Here is a 24066-nt window from a genome sequence, read left to right as displayed (position 1 = left end):
CTGACGTCAGATGCTTAAGGGACTGAGCTACCCAGGTACCCCAAATGAAGTACATTCTTAACACATACTAGCCATCACTACCTGGTGTCCACAATTCCAGGACCCAGGTGGACTCCCTTAGCTGCAGATAAACCCCTAAATTTAGCTTTTGTAAATCTAGCAAGAGTGAGGAACTATATAATCTTGCTGGAGTTGACCCAACCAGAAACCCACAGTTCTCAGCCAGACCAGTTCTTTATACTAGAATTTGTTTTCTTTCTTTCTTTCTTTCTTTTTTTTAAAGATTTTATTTATTTATCAGAGAGAGAGAGGGGGAGAGAGCGAGCACAGGCAGACAGAATGGCAGGCAGAGGCAGAGGGAGAAGCAGGCTCCCTGCTGAGCAAGGAGCCCATGGGACTCCATCCCAAGATGCTGGGATCATGACCTGAGCCGAAGGCAGCTGCTTAACCAACTGAGCCACCCAGGCGTCCCTCTTTTTTTTTTTTTTTTTTAAAGTAGGCTCCATGCCCACGATGGGGCTTGAACTCACCACCTGGAGATCAAGAGTCACATACTCCACCAAGTGAGCCAGCCAGGCACCCCCGGATGCTGTACTTTTATTATATTCACAATAACCCTGAGGGTGAGTCCTATTATTATTCCTCTTTTACAGAGAAGGAAACTGAGGCACAGAGAAGTAACTTGGCCAAGGTCTTAGAAGCTAGTGAGAGGCGTAAGCCAGATTGCAGTCTCAATTGATCTGATTCCAAAGTTTGTGTTATAACCCACTGGGGTGGGGGTTCAGGACATCTGAGAGCGCCAGGCTCCAAAGGTTTGTTTTTTTTTTTTTTTTTTTTGCGTTGTGCATTTCTGGGAGGCAGCATAGCAGGCAGGCCAAGCTTGGCTTCCTCCTTCTTAGTGAAAGGTAGGTAAGGAGGGATGTCTTCCTTCCTACCATTACCCTGGGTTTCCTCCCTCTAAGAGTCCTTACTCTCAGCTCCCACACTTTGGTACCTGCTCCCCTCTCTTGTGTTATGGAAGGTCTCACCTACAAGACTGTAAGTTCCCAAGTTCCCCAAAGAGTAGGACACAAGACAGTTTATCACACCCCCTCCAGGGTCCTGCCCAGTCCTGCCCAGGGCCTGTCACATAGTAAATATTTCATAAATATCACTGCATAAATATATCTGTTATGAATGTTTGTCCCCCCATAGTCATATGTTGAAGCCCTAACCACCCCTTCCCAATGTTATACTATTTGTATATGAGCCCTTTCGTAGCTAATTGGGCTTAAATGAGGTCATGACAGTGGGGTCTCCATGATGGCATCAGTGCCCTTATAAGAAGATAAAGAGCTCAGAACTTCCCTGCCTCCAGCCATGTGAGGACATGGCAAGAATGCAGCCATCTGCAAGCAAGGAAGAGAGTCCTCACCAGGAACAGAATCAGCCAGCACTTTGAACTTGGACTTCAGCCTCCAGAACTGTAAGAATTAATGTGTGTTGTTTAAGCTACCCAGTCTGTGGTATTTTGTTAATAGCAGCCCAAGCTAAGATTTGCTGACAGATACATTTGGGGGGCTCAATCTGGTTCTCCTAAACCTTCAACAATAGACATTTATTTATTTATTTATATAGATTTTACATCTTTATTTTTTAAGATTTTATTTATTTATTTGACAGAGAGAGAGCACAAGCAGGGGCATCTACAGAGGGAGAGAAAGAAGCAGACTCCCTGCTGAGCAGGGAGCCTGATGTGGGGCTTGATCCCAGTACCCTTCCATCTTGACATGAGCTGAAGGCAGTTGCTTAACTGACAGAGCCACCCAGGCGCCCCAGCAATAAACACTTATTAAACATCTCCTAGGTTCCCATTCATTCAACAGATATTTATTAAGCTTCTATTGTGTGTTTGTTCATCAACATTTACTGAGGGCCTACTGTGTGCACTGGGCTAGGCACTGCCATCCGTGTCTTCAAGGAAATCTCTCGGTCTGGTGGGGACCCCTCCTCTGTTATCACTCAGAGAGGGCACAAGTCCCTCATTCACACACATGCACATTGCAAGGAGGGCGTCCTGCACAATATAGACGCTTAGTAAATGACTTGTCAACGCACAAGGCTGGGTCCAGAGAAACTCAGTGGTATAAGCACAGTTACTGTCTTTCCAGAGCCTTAATCTATTCAAGGCGCTGAGAGTAAATAATACAAGACAGCATAAAGTGAGCCCAATGACCTACAGTGCAGATGTAGGAGAGACAACGGGAACCGGGATGGAGGAAGAGCAGTAATCCCCACACTCCAGCCCTTGACCTTAGCCAAGCAATGGGATCTCTACATGCCTTAGTGTCCCTATCTGTGAAATGGTGATCATCATGTTTATTATGTATTTGTGTGAGCCTCAGTGCAGAGAGCACAGGAGGGCTTCGAAAGAATGGAACAAATAGTAGCTATTGTTATTAAGGAAACCTGCAACCCACTGTGAGTGGGGGCCCAGGAACAAGGATGGAGTGACAGAGAGAGTGAGATCAGGGTGACTTATTAACCTTGAGCTGGGGCCTGGTGAGCTCTCTCCCGTTGGCTCTGGCTTGCTGTGCCTGTAGGGCTGGGGCTGACTCTGGGTGGGGTGTTTATTCTGGCAAGCAGCCCTGGCTGCTCCCTCACTCCCTGCTCCAGCGGGGAAGGAGGGCATCAAGTCAGAACTGAATCCTGCGCTGGGCCTGGCAAGTGAGAGCCAGCCTACCTGTCCACGTGGCCAGCGCTGAGAATATCCAAGGGCCAGCTGAGTCATTCAGGTTCAGGACATGCTCTCCCCATAGGACTCACCCGACCCCCCAGGAATCCAGTGCTAGAGAACCTGAAATGCTCAGCTTTTGTAACTCTGGAGCTGAGCCCTGGATGTCAGCATGGAGGTGAGGCTCCCAGGGTGGGGCGGGTTGGGGGGTGAGGTGACATTGGAGGTGGGGATGTCCCTGTTGGTTTCTCAGGACCTAGAAGAGCCCCTGAGCCCCTTCATCAGGTGGTTTCATGCACGTTCACCTGTATAGTCACACAAGCCTGGTACTTAAGCAGGGCCTAGGCTTGGCTGAATGTTGTCATCACCTTCTTGAAATTCCTTTTTTTTTTTTTAAATAGATTTTATTTATTTATTTGACAGAGAGAGAGAGCACAAGCAGGCGGGGGGGTGGGCAGGGCGGGCAGTGGGGGGCCCTCGATCCCAGGACCCTGAGACCATGACATGAGCCGAAGGCAGAGGCTTTAACCCACTGAGCCACCCAGGCGCCCTGCCTTCTTCAAATTCTTAATCATTTTGGAACACAGGGCCTCACATTTTCTTTTTGCACTGGGCCAGGCAAATGTGTAGCCTGTCCTGCCTTCATGCTTTGCTTTCCCCCAGTGGTAGCTTTCCCTCAAATGGGATATTCTGATACATCCCTCAGCCACTCCCAGCCAGCTAGGAGGGCCTTAGGTAAGCCTGTTTCCTAAAAGACAGTGGGGGGGCGGGGGAGCAGGGGCACAGCTCCTGACCCCTCCCCCAACCCATTGGTACCAACCTTTCTGAAAAAGCTCAAGGCTAGCAGTGTGATAATGGGTACCTCCGTCACTCAACTTTCCTGAGCTTCTGGGCCTGATAAATGTTGTACTTAACTTCAGTGGGACCGTTGAGAGGATTGAAAGAGGTAGTTGGTATAAAAGGCACAGTGCCTGGCACAGAATAAGCGGTCAATAAAATAGAACCATTAGGGCGCCTGGGTGGCTCAGTGGGTTAAGCCACTGCCTTCGGCTCAGGTCATGATCTCAGGGTCCTGGAATCGAGTCCCGCATCGGGCGCTCTGCTCAGCAGGGAGCCTGGTTCCTCCTCTCTCTCTGCCCACCTCTCCGCCTGCTTGTGATCTCTGTCTGTCAAATAAATAAAAAAAAATAGAACCATTATTTTGTTTTAAAAAGGAGTATTATTGGGGTGCCTGGCTGGCTAAGCCGTTAAGCGTCTGCCTTGGGCTTAGGTCATGATCCCGGGGTCTTGGGATCGAGATCGAGACCCGCATCGGGCTCCCTGCTGGTGCGGGGGGAGCCTGCTTTTCCCTCTCCCACTCCCCTTGCCTGTGTTCCCTCTCTCCCCGTCTCTCTCTGTCAAATAAATAAATTAAATTAAATTAAAATGACTGTTATTACTTCCGCTAAATTGGAGGAAGGGAGAAAGCGAAGGGTCTGCTGCATCCCAATGGACCTGTCACAGGAAGGAGGAGCCGCCCCTCTCCTGGCTCCGCCCCCTTGCCTTCCGAGGGAGGAGACCCCCCGCCCAGAGCAGAAACGAGGGGGCGGAGGAGCGGGAGCGACACATTTTTGAGTTGTGACCAAGTGGAAACTCCCTCCCGGAGGCGGAAGCCGGGGGCGCCCCACTGGGGCCGGAGCCTCCGCCGGGGAGGGATCCGCGGCCCGGGGGCGGGGCATCGCGGGGATCCAGGCCCCGCCCCTCACCCGCCTTATGAATATGAATAAAGGACCCCGGCGAGCGGAAGTGCGAGGCGGCCCCAGCCTAGTGGCCCCGCCCCCCCGCCGCTGCCCCTCGCCCTGGGGGCGTACCCTACCCGATGACGCCCCGCCCCCCGTCCCGCGCGGGGCCTCCTTCCGGCTGGCGCGCCCGGGACGTGACCTCGCGGGCGCGCGCCGGAGCCACCTTGGGGGAGGTGCCCGCGCCCCCCGCACAGGTAGGGCCACCCTTTGTCCCCGGCGCCGCCCCCTGGAGCCCGCGTCCAGTCGCCAGCCACGGCCGGCGGTCCCCCACACCCCACGCGCTCCTTCTCCAGCCCCGGGTCGGCCTGGCTGCCCCCCGGACAGGGTCGGCCCCGGGGCCAGTCTCCCTAGATGGGACTCCTTCACGCGCTCCAGCGCTCGCACACGGGGGTGAGGGGCTGGAGGGCATACAGTGCCGCATAAGCCCTGCCCTCAGGGGGCTTACGTTCCAGAGCGAGAGAGGCCCGCGGGGTGAACCAGTAGACCGCCCGGGGTGTCGGAGAGTGTGAAGGCGAGGACAAAAGCCGGGGAAATGAAGAGCGTCTATTAGGCGGCTAGGGAGGGTCCCTCAGGAAAAGCCTGGGAACAAGCCGGTGCCTGGGGTTTGACGGGCCCCTGAAGCGGGGAGGGTGGGGGGTGGCTGGAATGGAGGGAGGGGAGAATGAAAAGGATGGAGTAATGATAGTAATGGGTCAGGTATTGATCAGGTACCGGGCAAAGTACTAGGTGCTTGATGCATATAATTTCCATCCAGCCTCCGGACAACGCAGACTGGACAGTACCATTGGCTGAGAGGTTAAATAGCTTGACCAAGGTCATGCAGCATTGGACCCCAAGAAGATTGATGTCATTGCCTGAAACACACCCAGAAGACCCAGGGTGGGGTGACCTTGCCCCAGACAGGTCCTCTACCCTGGGCCTCAGTTTCCTCCCACAGTACTAAAGGGAAAGTGTGTATGGGGGGCGGGGGGTGACTGACCTCCTGGAATGAAGGATGGGCAGACAGGGCCCTTTTTACCAATAATCAGTCCCAAAGGCAGCCTGCTGGAGTGCATACCCAGCAGTAGGAGCCCTGAACCCCAGCCTGAATTCAGTGCACAAAACAAGGGTGCAGCAGGAGCCTTTGAGTATGTCTGTTCTCCCCGGAGCCTCTCATTGTCTGGGAAGCACTTGTCACCCCTCCAGGCTCTGGAGCAGGTACAAGTGGCTTCAGGGAGGGAGGGCGGAAGGCCCAGAGCCTGCTGCTTCTGGGAGTAGGGGGAGGGGGGAGCCCAGAATGGCTGAGTGCTCCCAAGCAGTAACAAAGGCGGTGCCAGGCAGGCAGGCAGGCTGTGTGCAACTGCAGGACTAGCAGAATCACTCAGCAGCCCCGTGAGCCCGGAGCAGTTAAAACATACACATAAAATCCTCACAAGTCTGCCCCGGCAAGGGGATCTCTGACTGCTGCTGCCCAGACGGGTTGGAAGGGGCCTCAGGGTTGCCAATCTGGGTTCTGCTGGCTGTGCTGACTCCTTCTGTGCTGTGGGAACGGGGGAAATGTATTTGTGTTCCTCTGAAGATCTGCCTGTGCCTCTAATCCTAAGAAGGCCTGTGGGTTTCCAGTGGGGGCAGGGATGGTGAATCTTGTGCAATCCGTCCCTTCTGCCTGACACAACTCCCAGTCTTGCCCTTTGGGCTGTGGCAGGAAATGTGGCTCTGAGATTAGGAGTGGAACCCAGCTTTCTGTGTTCAAGCCTCAGGTCAGCAGTCAATCAGAGGTCCTGGTGGCACTGGACCACAGGGGGCACTAACTGTGAGGTGCATTTCATAGAAGAGAAAAAGGCTCAGAGAGGTTAAGTGGTTTGCTTGAGAGTGCACAGCTGTAAAGTAGCAGGAGATGGGATCCAAGTGCAAACGGTTCCAGCTCACAAGCCCTTTGGCTCAGGGAGTTGATTCATCCCAGCAGAGGGGATATACTTTTATTTGGCTTGGAGACACCCCCCCCCCCCATACAGATACTCTGTGGAGATGATGACCAAAGGAGACAGAGACACTTTCTGCTATTTCTGTAAACATTTTTCCCTATTACACAGTCCTTGGGCCTTTTCCCCAGGACTTTGGGTCTAGGCCAAATCAGTCAGTTCTTCCTCAGGGCGGGACTGGTATAGGTGAGTCCAGAGGCATTTTAGGACCCCTGGAAGGGTCATCCAGCCAGGGACTTCCTCCTTGTGAAGACTGGGGCTTTGGTCTTGGAGCTGGGCCCACAGGATAAATGAGTCCCCCTGGGCACCTCGAGCCCATCTGCACAGCCTGGCCTTGAACTAAGGGGACGGCTGGAGCTATGGCCACTGGCCAGGTGGGCTATGAGTATGGGGATGCACAGGTAGAGGGAGACAGGTCGTGAGACTTATGTGGATAGCATGCCAGAAGGAGAGGAGATTCGGTCCCCTCAAGTAAGCCCTGTGGGCCAGGGCTGGTGAACAGTCACTCTCTGAGCATTGTTTCATACTGAGTTGGTCCCTCCCTCCCTGCAGACTCATTGCCTCTCTGGCAATATTCTAAGTCTTAGAGCCCCAGCAGGCTCTCACACTGGGCTTGCTGGCCCAGCAAGTCTGGGGCAGAGCCCAGGGGTCTGCGTGTTTAACAGGTGGTCCTCTAACTCAACCTGGAAAACTACTGTGCTGGACCTCCCAGCCAGGCAGCCAGGAGAAACCCCTTCCGGAGCTTTCTAGCAGAACAGAGCCTGGTGTGTGTAATTGTTTTCCATGACTGGATTTAAACGCATTCCAGTCTCCTTTGGAGCCCTGTCATCAGCTGAGCTTCTCCCCTGTTTAAAATAAATGATGGAGTCTCCATCGATAGCCCTGTCTCCAGCCCTCCGCTGCCAAGTTTCCCAGAAGAGCAGTCCGCCCTACATCCCCCACTTACTTCTGAGCTCCTTGTTCTGTCCTGAGCTGCCCCTCAACCAGTTCTTGGCACAGAGACCTCTCAGCTGCTTCTCCAGCAGCCGGTGGTTCTGTTCACCTCCTCAGCCCTCTACGGTCTATACCCTCTTCCTGTCTGCCTGTGGCCCCTGAAAACAGGTGTTCCTTAAGTTTCCCTCCTTAGGCCATCTATTCCCTCTGAAGAAGAGGCAGAAGTGAGGGGACGCCCATCTCTGTTTGGGAGAATCCCTGGTATTTTTGCTCAGCCTCTGGGCTGTGCCAGGCTAATTTTTCTAGGGCCTAACTCGATGTCCCCCCTAGGCCAACCCATTGCAGCTCTTCCCGATAGACTCTGATTTGAAGGGAATCCCTTCATACCTGTCACCCTAAGGTGGTCCTGCTGGTGTGGGTTCTGTGCGCCTCTGTCCCGAGGCCGCACACCCTCATGGAGGAACAGAGCGCCTGCCATTAAGGGAGTCAGGTCAGGAGCCAGTCTTCCCCACCAGGAACCTCTGACTTCTTTATGCTCTCCTTGATAAAAGGATAGGTATCCTCCTGTCTGTCTGCTCACTGACCCGAGTTGCCGGTTGGTGTTAGTTCGGGTGCCCCGGGCATGTAGCCTCAGGGTCTCCCTACCTCTTTCTTGCATGTTTAACTTTTTCTTTTTTTTTTTAACTATTTTTTTTTTTTTTAAAGGAGGTTCCACGCCCAGTGTGGGCTTTGAACTCAAGATCCTGAGATCAAGAGTTGCATGCTCTACTGACTGAGCCAGATGGGCGCCCCTCTCCTGCATGTTTAAGGTCAGCTTTCGCAGCATCTCATGCCTATCCTGCATTAAGGGTCGCTGGACTCCGCAGTAGCTTGCAGCCTTTGCTGAGAGCCCAACACCGTACCCAGGAGCCTCCACTGAAGGGGAAAGTCCCCCTCTGGGCCAGGTTATCTGTCACCTGCTCAGGGATGGCCCGGTATTCTTGTTAGGGGCTATGCAGCATTGGGTCAGTGTCCCTGACCAGAGTTGGGTTCTTGGTTCAGATCCCTGCTTTTGGCCTCACCAGCCTTATGACCCAACAGACTCCTTGAGCCTGAAGCTGGCAATCATCCTGCCTCGTAAGGCTCTTGTGAATATGGGTGTTACATGACCTCGTCTGTAAGAATCCTTGGCACATAATAGTGCCTGGTCTATATTATCACATTTAACCCTCAAAACCAGGTGTATGGTCAGGTGTATGGTCCCTGTTAGGCCCATTTTGTAATGGGGAAAGCCAAGTGATTCACCCAAGGGCACACAGCTATAAAAGAGCAGAAGTAGGATTCTGGTGTGAACCATTTCATTTCAGAACTGGAGCTTCTAACCCCTGAGCCCCCACGTCAGTTCTCTTTCTCCATCTTCTGTCCATTCATTCATTCATTCACTCACCATATATTTGTGGCATGCCCAGAGCTTACATTTCAGTGGGGGCACCGATAGAAAGAGATGTATAGGAACCTCTGTGGGAACTTCCGTGTGGCCTCTTTTCTTCCCTGTCTGCCCTGGGGTCATAAACCAGGACCCTCCTCCCACCTCCCCGCTTTTCCTTGTACCTGAAACCCTCAAGTGGTAGACATTTGGCTGAATTAGACTGGATGTAGGTTTGACCCTTGAGACATGGATCATAGCAGGACCTGATGGAGGGTTTGAAGGGACTGGGGACCTGGGGTTGGGGGTTACCTTGAGCCACAGGGCAGGCTTGGTTCCGGAACTGCAAGTCAAACCCTGGTTGAGATAGCACTTTTCAGCCACAAGGATGGCTGTAACAAAAAAAAAAAGAAAAAAAGAAAAAGAGGGGCAGTAATAAGTATTGGGGAGGCTAGGGAGGAATTGCAGCCCTCACACTGTGCTGGTGGCATTGTCAGATGGCAGAGCTGCTTTGAAACGGCCTGGCAGCATCTCAACCTAGAGACACCATCTGACCCAGCACTTACACTCCTAAGTATCTGCCCAAGAGACGTGAAAACACAGGTCCATGCGAAAACCCGTACAGGGATGCTCTCGGCAGCATCACAGCAGCCAAAAGGGGGAGACAACCCAGATGTCCATCTGCTGAAGATGAAGTAAGTAAAAACGTGGTCCATCCGTACAGTGGAGTGTTCCCGGACACAAAAAGGAATGAAGGACTGATGCCTGTTACCACACAGACGAACCTTGGAAACGTGCTGAGTGCAAGAAGCCCGAACAAAAGGCCACGTGCTGTATGGTACCATTGATTCGAAGCATCCCACATTGGCAGATCCTTAGAGGCAGAAGGCACCCAAGTAGTAGGACTGGGGATAGGGGGATGGGGGGGTGCTCGGGAGGAACAGTAAATGCTAATGGGGACTGGGTGTCTTGGGGTGTTGAAAATGTTCTGAATTGATGAGACACAATATGGTGAAGATCCTGGAAACTGTTGGATTGTATGCTTTAAGATGGTAGCCTGCTACGTGGTTAGGGTTCTCTGGGCACTGCCCTGGTTCTAGGGAAATGATGGCGGAGACGGGCTCTGTAGAGATTTCAGGCTCAGCTTATGAGTCATCCCTGAGAGAGGCCCCCACCCCGGTAACCGCCCCCCCCCCCCCGCCCCCTGTCACTAGTTGTCTGTCTCAGCCCTTCTGTCTTTCCTTTATGGCTCTTCCCACCCTTGGGACTGTTTGCTCTTGCCGGACTGAGCGCCCTGATATCAGGCGCTGGTTGGCATCGTGTTCGGTTGTCCCACAGTAGGTGCTCAGGCACCTGCTGAGTGGAGGGACCCGACTATGCTGCTCACAGTGGGGGGAGGTCCCTGCTGGGGTCTGCGCTCGCTGCAGGAGGGAGAGTCCGAAGAGCAGATCAGGGTGTCTCCCGGCTCCAGTGGCTTTCTTTGTCTCTCTGTTGCAGTTCCAGGAGAATGTCTCTGGAAAGGAAGCCCAACGCCCCGGTCTGGCTGGGAAGAGGCAAAAAGGGGGAGGGGAGTGGGAGTGGGGGCCGGGCGGGCCTGGGGAGGAAGTCTGCAGCCTCAGGCTGCCGAGGGTGTGGCGTCTGTGTTTGCACCTTTGGAATGCAGCTGATTCACTCTGGGGGGAGCCCTGTGCAGCCGCTGCTGCCGCCTTGGATCTGACATCTGGAGGCTGAATTCCAGAAGGAGAGAGCCAGATTCCTGCAAGCAGATGCCAACTTTGAAGGTCAAACTAAGCGGTGGAGCTGCTTTAGGAGGAGGCCCAGAGCGTCCAACACTGCCCCACCCCAGGATTCTGGGAGAGGTGAGACCCAGCCCCGAAAGGACCAGATCCTCTGTGTGAACAGCCTGGAGCAGGGAGACGAGAGATATGCACTTAGACGTGGTTTCAGAGACCAGTCAGTGAACAGTTCCTGTAACTGTGTGGGCCAAGGGCCTAGCTAGTCCGACACTCTGCTATGGCACCAGGACCCTGGCCTCCCTCTCCTGGCCCAGTGTCCTCTGTGTTGCTCTGCTTTCCCGTCAGTGCTTCCGGAAGCCTGAGAACTCCCAGCTTGCCTCTCCTCAGGGAAGCCCCTTGGCTTCTCAGGTCCCAGCTCATCTCATGCTGAGGGACAAGCCTAGCTCAGGAGATTGCCCCAGTACAGGGCCAGCACCCCTAGAACCACATGGAGAAAGTGGAGTGACAGAGTCCCCCAAAGGAGCCAATGCTAGCTGGTGGGCAGAAACAGACCACACCCCCAATCTGCTAAGCCGCTTCTGCAGGACCAGCTTCTGGGACGCTGCTCAGCTTTTTTTTTTTTTTTAAGATTTTATTTATTTCTCAGAGTGAGCACAGGCAGACAAAGCGGCAGGCAGAGGGAGAAATAGGCTTCCCACTGAGCAAGGAGACTGATGCAGGACTTAATCCCAGGATGCTGGGATCATGACCTGAGCCCAAGGCAGCCGCTTAACAAACTGAGCCACCCAGGCGTCCCTGTGCTCAGCTTTATGGCCTTAACCTACTGGGTGTCCTGCTGGCTAATTTCCTTAAGCTCTCAGAAACTCATTTTCTTCATCTTTGAAATCTCTCAGGATTCTCTTAAGGATTGAATGAGACAGTGTGTGCAAATCCCTTGGGACCTTCCTGGCCCAGAGGAGACACAATGCTTACTAGTTCCCTTTCTCTTCCCTTTACATAGGTTCTAGGTTATTCTGTCTAGATGTGTGTGGTCTGAAAGGGCCATGCATTTGTGTGTGTGTGTGTGTGTGTGTACTCACAGCAGGCATGGCCCTTTCCCTTCTGCAAGGCATTTGTACTATCTGGCTTCTCCCCGGACAGGGTTGGGGACTACACAGGACAGAGGGGAGAGGCAGGAGGGACAGGAGATGGGTGGGAAGAGAAGCCTATGTGGTGCCTCACCTGTGGGTCTACAGGCTCAGGCCAGCCTCTGGAGTCCCTCTGTGGGCCCTCAGCTCCTCCTGGGGCTGGAGGAAGGCCTGGGTTCTGAGGAGTAGCTGCTTCTGTCCCTCAGGTGCCACATTAGCTGTGTGTCTGGCCCAGACTTGCTGATCTTGTATATTCTCTCGCCTGTGGAACCTGGAAGTCTGGACCTTCTGGGAGGGCACAGAGCAGGCCTATTGCAAGCTTTTTGTTCCTATTTGTGAACTGAAGCAAAGCACCTCCCATAACCTGCTTGGGGCACACAGAGAGCTAGGGTGGCCATGCCCCCCTCCCCCCGGGCTCTGTACCCTCTACACCTCGCAGAAGCCTTTCCTGCCAGCCTTGTGCCCCTGGGTTATTCTCCCCACGGCCTTGCATTCAGTAGCTCTGTGCAGAGCTGACATGGCAGGGGCTCCCACCATTGGTCACTTTCGTGTGTCCTGTGCCATTAGCCCAACTCGGTCACTTGTCCCAGGTTGCCAGGACCGCTCTGCCCAGTTCTCTTCTGGGTGTTGAGCTTGTGAAAGTATGTTCATCTCTTTCATCACAGGACAGACTCTCTGAAGTTGAAGGATGTAGTAACGAGAGCTGCATTTTCTGAGCTCTTTCCAAGTGCTTTTTAAAAATTGAGATATAGGGGCGCCTGGGTGGCTCTGTTGGTTAAGCGTCTGACTCTTGATCTCAGCTCGGGTCTTGATCCCAGGGTGGTGAGTGAGTTCAGGCCCTGCGTTGGCCTCCATGTCTGGGTATTAAAACAAATAAATTAATAAAAATTGAGTTATTGGGGTGCCTGGGTGGCTTAGTGGGTTAAAGCCTCTGCCTTCGGCTCAGGTCATGATCTCAGGATCCTGGGATAGAGCCCCACTAGGCTCTCTGCTCGGCGGGGAGCCTGCTTCCTCCTCTCTCTCTGCCTGCCTCTCTGCCTACTTGTCATCTCCGTCTGTCAAATGGATAAATAAAATATTTAAAAAATAAAAATAAAAATAAATAAAAATTGAGATATCATTCACATGCCATAAAATTCACCCTTTTAAAGTGTACAGCCCGGTGGGTTTTAGTACCTTCAGAGTTCTGCATCCGTTGCCACCTTCTAATTCCAGAAAATTTTCATCATCTCAGAAAGTAACCCCTGCAGGGTCACCAGTTGCAACAAATGCACAGCTCACTTGGGGGGGGGACAGTGGGACAGGCTGGGCGTGTGTGTGGTGGGGGGTGGCCGGCAGGCAGAAATCTCCGTACCTTCTGCTCCATACGGCTACTAACTTTGAACGCCTCTAGAAAAATACAATTGATTAAAAACAAAAACAAAACAAAGACAAAAAGAAACCCTGACTCCATTAGCAGTCCCTGCCCCTTCCTCTCTCCCCCAGCAACCATCAGCCTGCTTTCTGTCCCTGTGGACTTGCCTGTTCTGGACATTTCATATCCGTGGCCTTGCGTGTCTGGCTTCTCTCACTGAGCGTCGTGTCTTCATGGTTCCCCCGTGCCGTGGCAGGTGTCAGAGCTTTGTTCCTTTCTGTGGCTGGATACTTGTTTATTGTCGCTTTGGCTAGATTGGAATTTGTTCATTCCTTCATCCGTCCATGGACATTTGAGTTGTTTCTACCCTTTGTGAATAACGCGGCTATGAACGTGCATGTGCAATTTTTTTGAAGAAGGATTTTTGTTTTGTTTGAAAGATTATATTTATTTGGCACAGAGATCACAAGTAGGCAGAGAGGCTGGCAGAGAGAGAGGGGGGTAGCAAGCTCCCTGCTGAGCAGAGAGCCTGTTGTGGGACTTGATCCCAGGACCCTGAGATCATGACCTGAGCCGAAGGCAGAGGCTGAACCCACTGAGCCACCCAGGCATCCCTAGAAGGAGGTTTTCAGGGGCGCCTGGGTGGCTCGGTTGGTCAAGCGTCTGCTTCTTGGTTTCCGTGCAGGTTGTGATCTCAGGGTTCTGAGGTCAAGTCCTGTCTCAGGCTCCGTGCTCAACAGTGCCTGCTTGGGATTCTCCCTCCCTCTGCCCCTCCCCAAGTGTGCTGGCTCTCTCTAAATAAATAAATAAATTACTAAAAAAGAAAAAAAGAAGGTTTTCAATCTAAGTGCTTTTTTTTTTTTTTTAAAGATTTTATTTTCGGGGCGCCTGGGTGGCTCAGTGGGTTAGAGCCTCTGCCTTCGGCTCAGGTCATGATCCCAGGGTCCTGGGATCGAGCCCCACATCGGGCTCTCTGCTCCATAGGGAGCCTGCTTCCTCCTCTCTCTCTCTGTCTGCCTCTCTGCCTACTTGTGATCTCTGTCTGTCAAGTGAATAAATAAAATCTTTAAAAAAAAAAAAAAGATTTTATTTTCATTTATTTGACAGAGATCACAAGTAGACAGAGAGGCTGACAGAGAGAGAGGGGGAAATAGGCTCCCTGCAGAGCAGAGTCCCATGTGCAGCCCATCCCAGGACCTTGAGATCATGACCCGAGCCAAAGGCGGAGGCTTCACTAACTGAATCACCCAGGCACCCCCAGTCCAAGTGCTTTTGGACAAACACCTCCTGTAATCCTCACAGAAACCCTGAACCTTTATGCTGGTGTGCTCTAACTTGGGCCGATCAGGAAATAGGCTCAGAGAGGGGAGTCAAGGTCATGCTGCTGGAAGCAGAGGGATTCTCTGGCTCCAGGTCACCAGGCAGGTTCCCGTGATGCCTGCTGGAGGTGTTTCCATCCGGTTTTAGCAGAGCCTTGCTGAGGCTCTCAGTAAATGCTGCAGCGGCACTCCGTCATGTGGCCAGCAGCGGTGCCCTTGCTCTGGGGACGCACCTGGAATTATAGGAGGTCCCTCCTGCCACAGATTCATCCCCAGACCTGGGACCAGACATTTCCCGTGTCCTCTGGATGCTGCTGTCAGCCTATATCACCTTGCTTTCCTGGGGATGCCGGGGCTGTCCTTCTTGGATTTGGCCCATAGACCCAGGTTCACCTGCTGGTGAACTTCGCTTTTTCACCTTCCTACGCAGCATGGTGGCTAAGTGTGCCAGTCAGACAGGCCCAGGTTCAAAGTCTGCTCTGGCTGTGTGGCTTCGAGTGAGTTTCTTAACCTCTCTGAGCCTCTGCTCTTTGGCAGCGGTGGTCATAATTCTACCTCTGAATCCAGTGGTGTGGTGGATGAGAGGGCAAGAGAAGGGAGACGAGGTGCTCACTCGGTGCCCAGCACGCACGCATGCATCTCTCACACAGTGACCCATCTCTGGTTGGTCCTCACTGCAAAGGCAGCCTGGCAGCCGGCCCAGGGACAGGGCAGGGAGCTTTGTGTGTCTCCCTGACCTGGAGCTGTGGGAGGCTCCTATGACTCAGTACTGCTCAAGGAGGGGACGTCAAGGCCAGGCCTCTGAGGTCGGGACCCCAAAGAACCTTCCATTCTCCCTAGTCTGCCCTCTGTCCGGCTCCCCACCTGGTGCTCGGGAAGCTGGGCGGGGCCCAGTGCATTCTCTGCTGGTTGCTTGGGTACGGCCCTTGGGCCCCTTCCCCTGATTTGCAGCACAGACTGACAGACTGGCTGCCCCTTGGCCCATGGGCCTGGATACTGGCCGTGACCCTTGGAGTGCCCAGCGTGGGTGCCGTAGCCCTGGGCACAAGGCAGGAAGGCATCCATCCTGAGGCAGGAGTGGAGCCTTAGGGTCCTGCCAGGGAAACAGTCTCTTCTCCCCGCTGCTGAGACTCAGTCTGTCCCAGCCCTGCCCCTCTCCTCCCTTCTCACATTGCAGCTGCTGCTGCTGCTGCTGCTGCTGCTGCTGAGAGGCCACTGCACCAGACAGAAGTTAACCCCTGGTGTGCTGGTGCTGGCGGTGGCTTGGTCAGAAATGAATGGCAGGGGCTCAAGGTCCAGAGGTGCTGAGGAAGGAGAAAGCCCACTTGACACCAGCCCCTTTGCTCCAGCCTGGATCCCCCCTGGGGTGCTTCTCTCTTCTCCTTCCTCCCTGTCTGCCCAAACTTGAATCCACAGCCTTTTCTGATCCCCAGGAGTTGTTTCTTCCTTTGGCTGTCTGGGCACAGCCAAAGTCTGTCTGACCACAGAATGTGGGTTCTATCTCACCATGTACTTGACCTTGTCATTTCACGTAGACCGTGGTTTCCCCCACCCCCCCCTCCTTCCCCACACCCAGGCTGGCTCCTCTCTTGCACTTGGCCTTGCCTTTACTGTCCAGGACCCTGCCACCAGTAGCAGGTGCCAGCATGGGAGCCACTCTGGGGGCAGGAGCATAGGCAACTGGGAGGAGCCTGACCCTGACTAGAGGGGATGATCTTGGGCGAGTCCCTAGGGTATCCCAGAACTTTGGGTGCCAGAGTGAGGGCCAAACAGAATGGGAGTAAAGCTGCCAGAGCAGCAGCTGGCCCGTAGAGACGCAGGCCATGGATGCACGCAGACACACGTGCCTCTGGGTATGCTGGGGCTCCGAGCCCACCCCTCCCCAGGGAGACTCACTCCTGCAGCCTCTCCAATCAGAGAAGACCTCTGTCCCTTCCCAGCTTGGCCAGTCCCCACCCATCCTTTTCTATCCTCAAATGGGACTTGAAGTCCTGCTTTCCCTCCCCCATCTCTGTCTATTCCTTCAGAGGAGCGCTGACGTTACAGACAAACAATAGACACCCTCCCCGAGTCCAATAGTGTCCCTAGTTGTCCTCTTCCAGTCGCCCTATGCTTTGTACCTTCCCCCTGAACCCCAAATACTCCTTCCTGGATTTTTGTGTGCCTTTGCTCAAACTTTGCCCACTCCCTTAGTTTTTGGGCTGACTTGCTCTCATTTCTTTTCTTTTTTTTAAAGATTCATTTATTTAAAGGGGGGGGTGTGTGATGGTAGAGGGAGAGTGACAAAGAAAATCCCAAGCAGATTCCCTACTGAGTGCAGAGCCCAACCGATTGGACTTGATGTGGGTCTCGACGTAGGCTCTACCCAAAACTCGATCCCACAACCCGAGATCATGACATGAGCTGAAATCAGGAGTCAGACACTTAACTGTGCCACCCAGGTGCCTCCTGACTTGTTCTCATTTTAATGTTGACTAGATGCCCTGAGCCTCTTCACTTCCCCTTGAATTCCCTTGTGGAAAGGGCCTGGGCCAGGTGTCAGGTCCCACATTTCCCCAGGGGAAAATCTCCTAACAGAAGGAGGTGAAGGTTTCCCATGGAGTATGAGGTTAGGAGCTAGGTGCTGACCAAGTCCAGGACAGGGCACAATGATGGAGCATGAGCAGGGGTGAGGGCAGGGGGCCACCGCAGTGGACTGAAGTGTCAGGCCTGGAGACACTGGGAAAAGGACCAGAGATGGGGACGGGGTGCATACCAGAAGTGGACGTCCACTGCCCTTTTCAAGGGCTTGCTTCTGAGCAAAGTGAAACAGATTAAGCAGGAAGAAGGAAGCAGGCATCAGGAGGCCAGGGCCTTACGGCATGTAGACAAGCCAGATGCCCCCCAGATCTGTAGAACCTTGAGGGTGTGGGGAGGCAGGTGGTCAGCCCCTCCACCCCAGTACCTACCTTGGGTTCCCCAAATGTGTTCTCACCAGCCTTAAACACAAAGCATCGCGTGTGCCAGGCGCCCCCTAGTGGTTGGTGGACCCTAGCCTCTTTGGCCCAGAGATCTCTCCCTGTCTGGGCAAGTAAAGGGGACCTGGGCACTGGGAATATTGGCTTTTGTTCCAGACCCCAGAAGGACCATCTGACTCTTATTCTGCCTTCCTGGGAGTGTTCAAGATCCTCTCCCTGGCAGGAGCATTTGTTTCTATGGGACCTCATTCCAGCTCCAACAGCTGGAACCCCTGCCACCTCCTCAACCAGCAGGCTGGGGTCCCCATATACACTAGAGAATGCTGGGGCTCAAAAGGCCATTTGGTACATCTCCCAGGTCCTGGCCTACTTGTGTGGAGGAAGAAGCTTTAACTTACAGCCATTCAGGCCCCATCTCTGGTTCTCTGTATGTCCTTAGGGAAATCCCTTAACTTTCTTGGCACCTCCTGCATGTTTCCCATCTATGGCAGCTGGGTTCTCATAAGACCCCTAGTGATGTTTGTCCTCCAGTCTTCCTCTCCTGTTGACGTGGGTGGGACCTGTGCATGCGGTGTAACTCCTGTGATTAGCTTATGTGAGATGGCACACTTGACCCTAAAGTAGACAGATTAATCAGTGAGCCCTTTAAAAGCAGGGAGTTGGGGCACCTGGGTGGCTCAGTTGGGTCAGGATCCCAAGGTCCTGGGATCGAGCCCCATATCAGGCTCCCTGCTTAGCGGGAAGCCTGCTTCTCCCTCCCCCTCCCACTCACCCTGCTTGTGTTCTCTCTGTCGCTGTGTCTCTCTGTCAAATAAATAAACAAAATCTTTTTAAAAAAATAATTTAGGGGCGCCTGGGTGGCTCAGTGGGTTAAGCCTCTGCCTTCAGCTCGGGTCATGATTTCGGGTCCTGGGATCAAGCCCTGCATCGGGCTCTCTGCTCAGCAGGGAGCCTGCGTCCCTTCCTCTGTCTGCCTGCCTCTCTGCTTACTTGTGATCTCAGTCTGTCAAATAAATAAATAAAATCTTAAAAAATAATAATAATTAAAAAAAATAAATAAAAATAATTTAAAAAAAGGGAGTTTTCTCTGGCTGCCCAATAGAAGAGGAAGTTAGAAACTCAAAGCAAGAAAAGGATCGGCATGAGGGACAGTCTCTGTTGCTCAGATGAGGGGGCCAGAGGGCAAGGGCCTGAGAATGGCTTCTAGGAGCTGAGCCTTGTCCCTGGCCAATAGCTAGTAAGACACTAGGAACCTCAATCCTAGAGCTGAGAGGAGCTGAATTCTGCCCACAACCCATGAGCTTGGAAGAGGATCAGAGCCCCAGATGAGATCATAGCCCTGACCCACACCTGGATTTCAGCTGGTGACACCTGAGAACCCAGTCATGCCTTACCTGGCCTTCTGACCTCTGGAACTGAGTGATGATAAATGGGTGCTTTTTTTTTTTTTTTCCAAAGATTTTATTTATTTATCAGAGAGGGAGAGAGTGAGCACAGGCAGACAGAATGGCAGGCAGAGGCAGAGGAAGAAGCAGGCTCCCCGCCGAGCAAGGAGCCTGACATGGGACTCGATCCCAGGACGCTGGGATCATGACCTGAGCCGAAGGCAGCTGCTTAACCAACTGAGCCACCCAGGCGTCCCAATGGGTGCTTTTTTTTTTTTTTTTAAGATTTTTATTTTTTAATTTATTATTATTATTTTTTAAAGATTTTACTTATTTATTTGACAGGGAAATCACAAGTATGCAAAGAGGCAGGCAGAGAAAGAGAGGGGGAAGCAGGCTCCCTGCTGAGAAGAGAGCCCCACTTGTGGCTTGATCCCAGGACCCTGGCATCATGACCTGAGCTGAAGGCAGATGCTTAACCAACTGAACCACCCAAGTGCCGCTTTCTCTGCTCTGTGGCGAGCCTGCTTCTCCTCTGCCTCTGCTGCTCCCCCTGCTTGTGCACATTTTCTCTCTCTCTCTGACAAATGAATAGATAAATCTTTAAAAAAAAAATGTGTACAATTGGGTGGTTTTTAGTATATTCACAGAGTTGTGGAATCATTGCCTCAATCAATTTTAGGATATTTTCATCAGCCCAAGATCTCTCCCCTACCCATTAGCCAGCAGTCCCCATTCCTTCCTGCTCCCAGCCCCTGGCAACTACTTGTTCACCACCGGTTTCTGGATTTGACTATTTTAGATATTTAACTTAATGGAATTGTATACCCTGAGTCCTTCTGTGACCGCCTTCTCTCACTAAACACCAGGTTCCAGGCTCCATCCAGGTGGTGGCACATATTGGTACTTTGCTCCCCCCCCCTTTTTTTTAAAAGGTTTTATTTATTTATTTGACAGAGAGAGAGATCACAAGTAGGCAGAGAGGCAGGCAGAGAGAGGAGGAAGCAGACTCCCTGCTGAGCAGAGAGCCTAATGCTGGGCTCCATCCCAGGACCCTGGGATCAGGACCTGAGCCGAAGGTGGAGGCTTAACCCACTGAGCCACCCAAGCTCCCCTCTTTTTTTTTTTTTAAATATATATTTTTTATTTTATTTTATTTATTTATTTTAAGGAGAGGGACAGAGAGGGGTGCCTGGGTGGTTGATTAAGTGTCTGCTTTTGGCTCAGGTCATGATCCCAGGGGTCCTGGGATTGAGTCCTGCATCAGACTCCCTGCTCAGTAGGGGGTCTGCTTCTTCCTCACCCTCTGCCCCTCCTCCGTTCCTGTGTTCTCTCTATCCAATAAATAAATAAAACCTTTTAAAAAAAGTGGGGGGGGGCGCCTGGGTGCCTCAGTGGGCTAAGCCTCTGCCCTGGGTTAGGTCATGATCTCAGGGTCCTGGGATTGAGCCCTGCATTGGGCTCTCTGCTCAGCAGGGAGCCTGCTTCCCCCCAACCTTATCTGCCTACTTGTGATCTCTCTCTGTTGGTCAAATAAATAAATAAAATGTTTTAAAATATTTAAAAAAGGGTAGACAGAGAGAATTAAAAAAAAAAAGATTTTATTTATTTATTTGGCAGAGAAAGATCACTAGTAGGCAGAGAGGCAGGCAGAGAGAGAGGGGGAAGCAGGCTCCCTGCTGAGCAGAGAACCCAATGTGATGCTCTATCCCAGGACGCTGAAATCATGACCTGAGCCGAAGGCAGAGGCTTTGACCCACCAAGCCACCCAGGCGCTTCTGGCAGAGAGAATCTTAAGCAGGCTCACCTCCAATGTAGAGCCTGACACAGGGCTTGATCCCATCACCCTGAGATCATGACTTGAAATGAAAACAAGAGTTAGAGCCTGAAATGACTGAGCCACCCAGGGGCCCCAGTACTTTGTTCCTTTTTATTGGGTAAGTAATACCTATTGGATGCATACCACATTTTTTTGATTCATTTATCCTTAAAGCCTGTCGATGACTCTCTTTCACTCTTCCTACCTGGAATTTGGGGATAGGGTTGGGGGAAGGGCAGCAGTGGGGAAGAAGGGAGCTGGATGGACTCCTATTTGACAGTAGAGAGGAAGGAGGGCCCATATTCTGAGGCCATACTGTGGTCCCAGCTCTTTTCCCCGGGGCAAGCCAGCCCCCTCCCCATGTCTACTTTCCAGAGCAGTGTCTGCCCGGGGTCTGCAGCCAGAATCCAGCTGCAGGGGGCCAGCTGTGTGTCAGCTACATAGATGTAGATGACAGTCTGCGTTTCTAAAACAGATTGACTAATACAGGGCAGTTAGCTGCTCTCAGTCTTTACAGAGGACCTCCCCTCCATGCCATACACTTCAGAGGGCAAATAAATGGTCTGAAGGCTGAGTGTCAAACCCCCTGGCCCTATGTGCAGGGATCTACCATAAAGCCCAGCAAAGAACTTTACAGTACACCTGTTCTTTTCACCTGTGGCAGGTTTTAGCAGGAAGGGAGAAGAGCTTGGCCCCTCCTTTGTCCCTCCCTTGCACACCACCACCAAACCCTGTCATTCTTCTCTGGCCTGCTCTGTTCATGGCAGCCTGGCATCAGCGGTAACAATTACTGCTTACTAATGCTCCGACATGCCAGGTGAATCACAGACTTCTTGCAACAGCCTGTAAGCTGGGTGCGGTAGGGCCTCTGTTCCCAGTGAGGAAGCTGGGTCAGGCTAAGGAACTTACCCGTGGTCACCCTAATACCTGAAGCTGGGGTTCAAGCAGAACCTGGATTCTGAACCATACCATATAGCTTCTGGTCCTTTCTGGAACTCTGATGTCCAGAAAGCAGGGAGTATGTGTGTGTAGACAAGGTCTAAGGACTTTGGCTGTTGAGGTGTCCCAGAGGCCAAGCAAAAAAGAACAAGAAGGTCACATACAGTGAAGACAGAAAACAGAGCTCCTTGGAGGTCACCAATGATGCAAGAGTAGTTTTCTTTCTTTTCTTTTTTTATTTTATTATTATTATTATTTTTGCAAGGGTAGTTTTCATGGAGTTGGGGGGTGGGCAGGAGAGAAGCGGAGATTGAACAAAACACCCACTTACGGAGTTCTGCTGTAAAGAACAGCAGGGAGAGTGGTAGCTGGAAGGGGTGGAGGGTTGTGGGTGTTTTGTTTTGTTTTGTTTTTTAAATGGGAATAACACAGCTTGTTCTTCGTAATGGAAAGGATCCAAGAGAGGGCGCGCAGTGAGGATGCGGGAGCAACATCTCTGAATGAGACTCACGGAGGGGTTGTCCCTGCACGGACAGAGCGTGGACGTTCACCCAGACACGGGCGGATGGTGGATGACAGGTACAGAGAGGGAGGCAGAAGCAGCAAGAGGCGCTTGTGGGATTTTTCCTCAAGGTTGGTCCCATTTTCTCAGAGAAACAGGACCCGAAGCCTTGCACCTGAGTGAGAAGGTGGGGAGATGACGAAGGTCTTGAAGAGAGAGGAAAAGATGGGAGGAAAAACAGACCAGGGCAATAGGAGTTTCCACTGTGGGATGTGAAAATAAGATCAGTCAGCTAGATTGTGGGATTTCCTTTTCTCCGGCTGTTCCTCTAGTGGGGAGGGTCAGGGTAAGGCAGGCAGGGGGGTTAGATATGCAAGGGAAGGGTTATATTGATGGGTGTGATTTCTAAGCTGGGTAATGAGGGAAGTGAGACAATAAAGGGTCAAGCCTTTGGCAGTATCAGTGGGGTCAAGGGAACTAGAGCCCACAGGTCAAATCCAGCTCCCTGGCAATTTTTTCCTTTATTGTGGTAAAATGTACATAGCATAAAGTTTGCTGTTGTCACCATTTTGAAGTATACAATTCCAGGGGCGCCTGGCCGGCTCAGTTGGTGGAATATGTGACTTTTGATCTTGGGGTCATGAGTTCAAGCCCCACATTGGGTGTCAAGCCTACTTAAAATAAATGAAAATGAAATACGTTTAAAAGTGTACAACTCAGGGCGCCTGGGTGGCTCAGTGGATTAAGCCACTGCCTTCGGCTCAGGTCATGATCTCGGGGTCCTGGGATCGAGTTCCGCATCGGGCTTCTCTGCTCAGCAGGGAGCTTGCTTCCTCCTCCTTCTCTCTCTACCTGCCTCTCTGACTACTTGTAATCTCTCTCTGTCAAATAAATAAATAAAATCTTAAAAAAAAAAAGTGTACAACTCAGTGGTATTAATTACATTTGCGATGTTGTGCAACCATCGCTGTTTCCAAAATTTTCCATCACCCCAAACAGAAACAGAATATTCATTAAGCAATAACTCCCGTCCCCCCCCCACCCCGCCACATGCACCCTGTCAGTAACCTCTGCTCTACTTTCTGTCTCTGATGAATTTGCCTATCTTAGGTATTTCATGCCAGTGGAATCATACAATATGTGATCTTTCGTATTCCGACTTCTTTTACTTACCATGTTTTCAAGGTTCATCTGTACTGTACCTCATTCCTTTTTAAGGTTAAATAATATTCCATTGTATGGATAGATCACATTCTGTTCACCCACTCATCACTTGAGGGACAGTGGGTGCTTTGCATTTTTGGGCTGCTGTGAGTTCTGCTGCTGTGAACACTGGCATACAATTACCTGTTGGAGTCCCTGTTTTCATTCTTTTGGGTATATACTTAAGAGTGGAACTGCTGGGGCTTATGACAGCCTCTGTCAGGTTTTGTATGGCCCCTGAGCTAAGAATGGTATGGTCCCCTCAAGGTGACATCCTAATTGGTAGAATTTGTAAGTTACCTTATGTGGCAAAAGGGGCTTTGAAGATACAACTAAGGCAAGGATCTTGAGATGGGAAAATTATTCTGGATTATCTGGGTGGGCCAAAGTTCATCATAAAAGAGGCAGAGTAGGCAGAGTCGGAGGAGGAGATAACGATAATAGAAGCAGAGGTTGGAGTGAGCCACTAGAGTGGGGTCACAGTCAAGAAACATGGGAAGGGGCGCCTGGGTGGCTCAGTCATTGGGCATCTGCGTTTGGCTCGGGTCGTGATCCAGAGTCCTGGGATCAAGCCCTGCATTGGGCTCCCTTTTTACAGCCTCTTCCACTCCCCGTTTGTGTTCCTTCTCTCGCTATGTCTCTCTCTCTGTCAAATAAATACATAAATTCTTAAAAAAAAAAAAAAAAGACAGTCTCTAGAAGCTGGAAAAGGTAAGGAAAGGAGTCTCCCCTAGAGCTTTCAGAAGGAATGCAGCACTGCTGACAACAGGATTTTATTTATTTATTTATTTTTAAAAAATATTTTATTTATTTATTTTGACAGACAGAGATCACAGGTAGGCAGAGAGGCAGGCAGAGAGAGAGGAAGGGAGGCAGGCTCCCTGCTGAGCAGAGAGCCTGATGCAGGGCTTGATCCCAGGATCCTGGGACCA

General features: G+C 51.9%; 1 protein-coding gene across 5 annotated transcripts in view; it reads left to right on the top strand.

The window, feature by feature from the left end:
* The first annotated feature begins 4623 nt into the window (after positions 1 to 4623).
* Positions 4624 to 24066, top strand: part of TFAP4 (transcription factor AP-4) — a 34019-nt gene continuing 14576 nt past the window's right edge. Inside the window, exons 1-5 of one of the 5 annotated variants that reach the window (XM_044233708.1) lie at positions 4624 to 4688; positions 8094 to 8197; positions 9518 to 9631; positions 10291 to 10652; positions 21883 to 22008. In XM_044233708.1, coding sequence (XP_044089643.1) covers positions 21995 to 22008 — 14 coding nt within the window. In that variant the 5' untranslated portion in view covers positions 4624 to 4688; positions 8094 to 8197; positions 9518 to 9631; positions 10291 to 10652; positions 21883 to 21994. Of the gene's footprint in view, positions 4689 to 8093; positions 8198 to 9290; positions 9632 to 10290; positions 10653 to 20539; positions 22009 to 24066 lie in introns of those variants that run through there. The other 4 variants (XM_044233707.1, XM_044233710.1, XM_044233709.1 and 1 more) reach the window with 4 other exon arrangements.

Source organism: Neovison vison, chromosome 14 (genome assembly GCF_020171115.1).
Source record: "Neovison vison isolate M4711 chromosome 14, ASM_NN_V1, whole genome shotgun sequence".
Taxonomy (NCBI): domain Eukaryota; kingdom Metazoa; phylum Chordata; class Mammalia; order Carnivora; family Mustelidae; genus Neogale; species Neogale vison.
This window is presented reverse-complemented; position numbering and strand designations above follow the sequence as displayed.